This window comes from Saccostrea cucullata, unplaced genomic scaffold (genome assembly GCF_032062105.1).
Source record: "Saccostrea cucullata isolate Sc308-1 unplaced genomic scaffold, CSIRO_AGI_Scuc_v1 ctg873, whole genome shotgun sequence".
In the NCBI taxonomy this organism is placed as follows: domain Eukaryota; kingdom Metazoa; phylum Mollusca; class Bivalvia; order Ostreida; family Ostreidae; genus Saccostrea; species Saccostrea cuccullata.
The window spans coordinates 31310-40451 of record NW_026941035.1 but is presented as its reverse complement, the minus strand read 5'-3'; the positions used below and the strand labels follow the sequence as shown (position 1 = coordinate 40451).

General features: G+C 33.7%; 1 protein-coding gene across 1 annotated transcript; it reads right to left on the bottom strand.

Moving 5' to 3' along the window:
* Nucleotides 1-7170: 7170 nt before the first annotated feature.
* LOC134256979 (uncharacterized) lies at nucleotides 7171-8850 on the bottom strand. The gene has a single exon (XM_062739647.1). It carries the CDS (start codon nucleotides 8848-8850, stop codon nucleotides 7171-7173), a length of 1680 nt encoding a protein of 559 aa, XP_062595631.1.
* Nucleotides 8851-9142: the final 292 nt, after the last annotated feature.

The following is a 9142-nucleotide window of genomic DNA, read 5'->3' as shown; positions in this document are numbered from 1 at the left end:
ATAAGCGGAAAATCCTTAAAATTAAAAAGGTCGTTTTTTTTCTCAAAAATCAATGAAACAGAAGGATATTCAAGCTTGTTCTATGACTCATCAACTTTAACTAAAATCAGCTCAATATCTGCAACTGTCGAAAAAGCAAACTGGAGAGCCTGACATAGAGAAAACTAGACATAATAACGGACAGACTTAGAGGAAACTCCTATATTGCATAAGCTCTATTTAAAACAAGATGTGTTTTTTGGAACGCAAATGTCCCCGTATGGCAACATATTAAAAATTAAGCATTTCTTAAATGCAATTTTAATAAATGTATATATAGGATATTCTAACAAAAAATGCAACTGTGAAATATGGAAGAAGGTCAATGTTTAATTATTAGTCCTAAGAACGGATATCTACATGGTAAAGGTAACAAAATCAGGATAATTGGTATCCAATGAAAGGTCTTGCCACAAAATAAACATATGTTAAGTATGGAAGCCCTAGCCCCAACCTTTCAAAAACTATGACCAATGTTAAAAATTTTTAAAAAGCATGTCAAAACTTCAAGCTCAAGAGATCAAAGGTCTTGATGATAAATGGAACGCCTTGTCACAATGATTAAATATGTAAAGTATGAACTATCAATAATGAAAGAACTAGCCTTAACCCTTTAAAAGTAATGGACCAAGTTTGCTTTTTGAAAGGTAGGTCAAGTTCCTAGAGTCAAAGATACTTGGTATCCAATGAAAGGTCTTCTCACAAGAATCGCATATGTGAATAGTAAGAGCACTAGCCCTTAGTGTTCAAAAGTTATAATGGCCAAGTTTAATTTTTTTTCATATGTGCGGAAATCTCCAAGGTCAAGGTGAATGTTGGCTTCGAAATTAAAGGTCTTTGTAAAAAAAAAATACATGATTGTATGAAGAATAAAGGTCCTGGTATTTACTGTTCTAAAGATATAGCCAAAGTAAAAGTTTGGATTTTTTGTAAAAGTTAGTTAAAGTCCAAGATTAAAAGGTCAAATATTGTGGTAGCCAAAGAAAAGTCTTGTCACAGAAATACACATGTGAAATATAAAAGTCTTCCTTTCATGAAAAGTTATGGGCTAGGCTAAAGTTTTTAAGGTAATTGGTATCTTAGTGAAAGGTTTTTAAGGCAATTGGTATCTTAGTGAAAGGTCTTGCCACAAACGAATATGTTAAGTATGAATGTCCTATCTTTAACTGTTCAGAAGTTATACATGTAGCTAAGGTTTAAAAATTTTAAAAATTCTTAAAAAGCAGGTCAAACTCTAAGGTCAAAGTCAAAGGGTCAAAAATCCCTGCTATCAAATGAAATGTTATGTAACAAGAACTAGCTCTAACCCTTTAAAAATGATGGTCGAGGTTTGCATTTTAAAGTACGACATACTCCAAGGTCAAGGTCAAAGGGTCAAATTTCATGGTATCCGTTACCATGAAGGGTCTTTTCACAAGGATTTCATATTTTTATGAAGTATGAAAGCCCTATCCGTTAGCGTTCAAAAGTTATGGCAAAGGTTAAAGTTTGTCTCTTTGTCCGCAGAAACTTTAATCATGCCCATAACTTTTGATTTAGTAGAGCTATGACTCTCAAGTTTCACATGTGTATTCCTTGTGACAAAACCTTCCTTTGGCTACCACAAACTTTGACCATTTGACCTTGGAAATATTGACCCACTTTTACAAAAAGTTTCAAACTTTTACTTTAGCCATTTTTTTTTGCAATAACTCTCATTGGATATCAAGAACTTGGACCTTTTGACCTTGACCTTGCAGATTTCCTTACCTTTGAAAAAACTTTAACCGGACCAAAACTTTTGAACCCCAAAAACCTAGACTTAGTGCATAATTATGTGATCCTTGTGAGAAGATCCTTCATTGAATACCAAGAACTTTGACCCTTGAACTTAACTTACTTTTATATATCAAACCCTGACAGTAACGTTTGAAGAGTTAGGTCTAAGGCTTCATACTTTTCATATTTGATCTTTGACAAGATCTTTCATTCTATATCAATAATTTTGACCTTGATTTTGGAGTTTGACCTACTTTTTGAAATGTAGAATCTTGGCCATAACCTTTGAATCCTTAGGGCTACGGCTCCTATACTTCACATATGTATTGTTTGTTTCAAGTCCTTTCATTGGATACTGATTACCTTGACCTTTTGACCTTGGAGATTTTCATACTTATGAAAAAACTTTAACCCTGACCCTTTAAATTTCAAAATTGTATTTTCAGTATGGATATCCAACTTTTGGTACCTATATATTAGATTTGTATGCATGAAAAGTTTAATCTTCTCCCTTTTTTTGTTGCCATAAGGGGGCATCAGTGTTTCACAAACACATATTTTTTAGCTTGTCCAGTTTCTTTAGAGGGATTTTTTTTCACTAACACCCCCCTTATCTTTCAATTTGCTTTCGACTCCAATAAAGGGGAAAGTTCTAAGCTCTCATTTTGCAGTGGACCGTAAATAAATTCTCACAATGCAATGCAAGCTTCGCTGAAGGATGCCCCATTTTGCTGAGCTCTTGTTGTTGATGTTTTTTTTTTTATCTTTTTCCTAATCTTTTAATTTTGCAATGGGAGGCATCCCCTTAAAAAAGAGTTGCAATACCAATATACACATAAGCAATTATGCAAATCCATCTACAACCTATATCGTCCAGTAAAAAATTATCCATTTTTGCTGTTACTGCATGTAATTTTAAATCAATAAAAAAATCTTATGAAGAATATAAAATTAGCATGATAGTCCTTTATTTAACAGTACAAAGGGTACTTTTTATTCAAAACCGGGATAATTCAAAACATTTTGAATGAAAGAAATAGAACTTCGCAATCTAAAGTAGCAATGTTCGAGTCAATCCGTACAATATAAGTGATACAGTATTTTTACACATGTCCTTACTCAATCATATTTTGATAAGAACACTAGATTTGGGATTTAGCTGACTAGTACTTTGTGGGAAATTAACAAATGTGTGGTTTATTATCAGTCACACCATTTTCCACTAAAGCTAGATCTTGAACTCAAATGCACGAAGTTTGCGGACAAATTCTAAAAGTCAGATTAGTTCACAAACTGCATTTTCGAAAGAACAAAGTTTGGTAACGAGCAATTCTGGTCCCTTGTTTAATGTAAAAATAATAATACAGAAATTGTGAAAATTGTGAAAATTTGCATTTATAAATTTAAAATTCTGAAATGAGCACTCATTTTGATTTAAAGCTATATATAATACGGAAGCCATTGACGATTGAAAAAGTTTGGCATTTTCCCAAATGTCAAATCTATGAGAGAGAATTGTGCTCATTACTTATGATACCCGTTTTTAATGAGATTTAACCATTAAAGGTTAAATCTATTTATCGAAGTGAAATAAATATTTGTGGTCTGTCTTCGTCGAAAATGCATCGGGTTCAATGGGCAATTTGTATGGTATTTATCAGATCCATTTATAGTTTGGGGATATTAGTACCACCTAGCAAGGGAACTCTGACGTCAAGGCACTTATTCGTCATCAATCTGTGCTGAAACTTTTACCCACCCTCCCACCCTCATCAAACAAAGGTCGACTAGGATTTCTAGAATTGTGTGTTAAGGTAATTCCACCATCCTTTGGTGTCATAGGTTTTTGCAAAAACTGTAATGAATTTAAATTCATACCTAATATAAGAATATCTTTTGGAAGAATGCTTTACAATAGGTGCAATGATAAATATTGTCAAGTAAAAGAATTTTAAAATGCATATTTTTGTTATTTAATCATCAATTATTCAATCTTTAAAAATGTTGAAAAGGGCAATAACTCGTTCTATTCTGAGGTCTTTTCTTTGAGGCATTTGCTTTATTGTACTTCTAATGTAAAATATTTTCCCTGATATTCACAATTCAAAAGTATCTTATAAGTAGGAAGTACTAGTATTTAGGAAAATTCAGCATCAGAATTACGCATTAAACCACTTTTTACATACTTTTCATAATACTGTTTACAAAAAATGCGCGATTTTTTTTATGCTGACATACACATCTGTTTATTATGTTTCGCATCTTAAATAATATGGTGACCTATACATTTTTTGCAATAATTTGAAGTATATTAAATGGAATAAATCCAGTTTTTGTACTTTGAACCATTAAAATTGTGAGGGTGGAAACACCTTAAGTTTAATATTTATAAATTGGCCGTACATAGTTCACATTTGTGTGGTTTCTCTGAAGATTTCTTCACAGTTTTTATCTTTCCTTTTCCTTTTTTCTGCCGAGTATTTTTATCGTTTCAGATTGTATTTTCTAGCCCAGCTGCATCATTACAAGGAACCCCTCGTCACGGCTGCCTGATTGTAGCAACCTTACATACCAGCAGTTCACGCCAAGCATGCGTATATTGGGCTTACCAGTAGGCTCATTGAACTCTTTTTCAACATTTTAACAAATGTTTTAAGTATGGACTAGTCAGTGGACATCTGTGCCCAGGGTTCACATTTTCTCAGAATGCCATTACAAAAGGCAGTAAATTGATGCCTCGGCTCCTGCGTTGAAGCGGCCGTGGCCCATTCAGCCAAATAAAATACTAATCACTCAGTACTATTGTTATTATGTTGTTTGACACAATAATTCAACTACTAATTCCTGCTTTAGGGTTATTTCATCTTTGATAACTTCAGTACATGTAACTAGTATCTGCCCGTCCGTACCAATGCACACCATCAAGGTTGAAACACATGATTGATAGTAAAGGGTGATTTCGATTAGTAATATTTATCTAGATTTTTTTTTATATTCATGATATCAGTTACTGTAAAATCACATATTTTCGTGGGGTCAAATTTTCGTGGTTGAAGGAAAAAAATGTTGGTTCTTGGGGATTTGATTTCGTGTATGAAGAACTTTTTAGTAGTTGTGCTTATGAAAATTTACGTTTTGTGGTGGACATGAATTCGTTGGTTTCTCATACCACGAAAACAGCGAAAATACAACCCCCAACGAAAATAAGTGATTTCACAGTACATATATATTTAAGTAATGTAAAGTTGATATAAAATTTGTAAAACGGAAATTATATAATTTTAGTAAACTGTGTGTAAAATATTTTGTATGAATGTTGTAGGTTTTTTTCTACATATATACATGTATATATATGCATTCAATACATACAAGTAGGAACTTCACTTTTTTTGAAAATATAGACAATTTCTATGCATTGAAAATTAGGGTTTACTTTTTTGTTGATTTATATTTCAGTCCTTTAACACTCACACGCATAAAACACATTGATGCAACAGTCACCAGAGTTGATGTAATTTATGTTGGGTAAACTATCTGTACGAAGACTCGAGAGGGTGTCCTAACGTGGCAGAACAATAACGATATTTCTGTTAAGGTCATGCCAAAACATAATGACGCAAATTAATTCCCGAATCTCCCCTCTTGATTTATGAATTTTTGTTCGAGACTGAAGCTGATTTTTAATGTGATGAAAAACTATATGTAAACTTTCATTTTAGTTTATAGCCAGTTTCATTCATGTTTAAGGCATGGTGATTTTTTTATGAAAGGAAAATAAATGCATGCATCAAGCATTTGAGTATTTTTCTTTCAATAAATCATTTTATATTCCATTATGCAATTAACTTCTTTTTGTTTTGAAAGATGTGACTGCGATGAAAATTATTGATGGAGTAGCCTTTTGTTAAAATGTTTCGGAAATGAAATGAATAGCGCATAAAATCGACTGATTGCTACAAAACACTTCAACTCTAACTGCAGAAAAATATTATTTGGTTTCAGTGTTGATTATATTTTAGATTAGTCCTCTCCAAATTTAATGCATATCTGCCAACATTTTGATTGATGTGATACTAGATCCTACCCCGGGGGTCGTGGTTTAAAGAGACTTAATAGTAAACTACCTGAAAATGAGTTTCATATTTTCTGTCCCTATGGATCTTGAAAAGGAAAATGTAAAAAGATTTATCCTGTATATATTCCTATATAAAACTTTAATAACCCATTGTGGTCCCACCCTACCCCTGGGGTCATGATTTATAGAAACATGAATGTTGACTACCCTAGGATGATTCAACATGACTTCCATCTTTCCTGTCCCAATTATTCTTGAGAAGAAAATTTTTAAAGATTTTTCCTATATATTCTTATTTAAAACATTGATCGCCCTTTTCGGCTCCACACTACCCCCGGGGGTCATGTTTTGAAAAAAAAAATTGAATTGACACTACCCGAGGATGATTCCACATGAGTTTCATCTTTCCTGGTTTAGTGGTTCTGGAGAAGAAAATTATTTTTTTTAAATGCCATTAATTTTTCACTAAGTAATATCTTCCCGTGGAAGAGGGCGAGATCCTTTAATTAAACAAACTTGAAACCTGTTTACCTAATGATACTTTGTAGCAAGTTTGGTTAAAATTGGTCCTGTGTTTCGTGAGAAAATGGTGAAAATTTGAGAAGTTTTCAACAATAACAACGACGGCAGACAACGGACAATTTTTGATCAGAAAAGATCACTTCAACCTTCGGCTCAGGTGAGCTAAAATCTTCATAAGAAGAAGGTTAATAGGACAAACTTTATTTAATTCTATGGAAGTTAGCTCTCCTATTCATACAATAGAACAATTCAAGGCGCAAAGTTAGCTTACTAGTGGAATTTGGCGCAAAATGAGCGATTCATTCCTTTCGTTGAATATAAAAGGACTGATTCAGTAGTATAGAAATGCAGAAAAAAATGATACACGGATATGATGAAATGGTGAATCACATTGGATAATCTGTTCCATGCAAAAAGGGTGAAGGAAGTAAACGCTGCAGTATTTTGAATAAGTAATATTCTTTTCTTCTGAAAACTTTTCGTTTCTTTTAAAATGCAGGTAAAAAATCAGCTTGCACAAAATCTAGCTCTCTAAGTATGTCAATCTCTTAGTTTCGGATCATGAAAAAATAAATCATTATACAGCCTGACTCCTACTGGATAAAACTAATGCGGCGCGGAAATTAACACTTTCCTCTGCTCTGGTATGTGCCTTATGCCCAGCAAAACCTATGCCTTTAAATACTTCCTTTTTGACGTTGAAATATGACAAGGACGAGGTTAAAAAGCATTATCTCATGTACTCGACGGGAGGGAGACAAAAGAACAAAGTTAACTTAAACCACTGCTTGCATGTATTTAATTTTCCTCACTTTTCCACCGTTTGCGTCAGACACAAATAAGTTGTCCTTGGTGTCTACACATAAACCCCATGGATGCCGTAAATCACAGTAATCATTATGATCAATGTAACGGAGGAACTTTCCATCCTGATCTAGGATGTGAATACATTGTGTATTATAGTCTGCTGTCAGAATCTGACTAAGGCTGTCTGTTGAAATGCCGAAAGGATTAAATGATCTCTTGGTAGCAGAGGGATGACCAGTGTATCTAAATCGGAGTTTTCCTGTCTGATTAACAACCACTATTGCTTGGGCTGTATAGTCAGCCACACAGATATCCATATTCCTGTTTTCACTGATGTATTTAGTGTAGGTACTAGATGAATACAGAGGTTTACCTTCACTACCATACTGAATGGTTTGATTCTGTCTGGAAACAGAGTAACGGACAACTTTTGATTGTTCATCATCTTCACTGTCCATGGTCACTAAGAGGTCACCAGAGGAGGTAATACAGATATAGTAAGGTGTCCACCCCTGTAGTCTAATCACTTCCTTTATCTGGTCATTCTTCACTATGTTTACAGTTCTTGCATCAGGATCAGTATAAACTAGATCCCCACTCCTTGTTACTGCTATGTCACGTGGTTTGTTCTCTGAGTTGGTTTGGATTGACTTCAGAGATTTGCCATGGATGTTGTAGAGTTTCATGATTCTGTCACCACATGTCCAGATTTCATCATTACTGAGACAAATAACACTGTATATATAATACCTAGTGATTATTGTGGTGACGAGTTCTGCTCTATTAAGCAGTCGTTTGATCGGAGGACAGAATACAGCTGGTTCCTTGGTCTTTAATGTGTAGCCATGATCATCTGTTGTAATGGATAATGCTGATAGAGAACCAATCATTTGATTGAGTTGTTCTGTGTTGATTTGATAAGGAGAGAAACTTGGAAATGATATATGGACTTTATGAGGCAAATTTCTGAATTCAGCATTCCTGGATTTGTAGGCAGATGCTAGAGAGTCATCATTTGAATTTAATATTTTCTTCAGATTAAACAAACTTTCTTTTACATCAGATAAAATCTGTTCAATTTCTCTTCCCTTTTTATTCAGAACAGCCAACGATTTAGATCTCATCTCCTCAATTTCAGATTTCTGTTTCTTGACAATGTCGTTAATTTCATTGTGCCAGTCTTCTCCTTGTTTTGTGACAGCTGTTGTCAGTTTATCGTAATGTTTTTCCATGCTTAGTTTTTCAGAGTTTAAATCTGAGGCAATTTCTGCATAAGTAGGATATATTATTTCCTCTAGGTCTTCCAAATCCCTTTTCAAAATTTCTTTTATCAAGCCTGGTCTTTCCAGGATATCTTTTAGTTTATGCCCATCGTGTTTCCCAGAGGAGATGCAGGTAGAACAGACAGGAATGTCACATTTCTCACAGTAAAGTTCGCAATATTTCTGGGTGTGTTCTGGGCATTTTGGATAGTTAGGAGTTCTATGTTTGTATGGTACAACATTATGTCGTTTTAATGAATCAGAGAGATGTTCCCCTACACAAGTCTTACACAGGTTAATCTGACAAAGTTCACAATGACTCTGTAATGCAGCTTTTTCACACAGGTCACAGAGGAGGAGTACTTGAGCTCTGTCCAGGGGATCCATTTCACATCAAATGACACTGTTTAAAAATCAAACAATAATAACAGTTAGAAAGGAATTTAAGTAGTATAATAATTAGAAAAAACATTTTAGATTTTAAATTTAAATATGTAAAGAATGCAAATTATTTTATTTATTTTTTTGGTTAAAGTTTGATGTTTGGGTTAAAACAAATATGCATCATTTTTATGGCCTGAATAAGGAGGATGTTCTAGAAAACCGCAATTATTTTCAACATCGTAATGGAAATTTTAATACACACAAGGCATGAAGAGTTATCACGGCAACTTGCAAT

Excerpts from the sequence above, each read along its gene's own strand:
- LOC134256979 (XM_062739647.1), bottom strand. The coding sequence starts at position 8,850 with ATGGATCCCCTGGACAGAGCTCAAGTACTCCTCCTCTGTGACCTGTGT.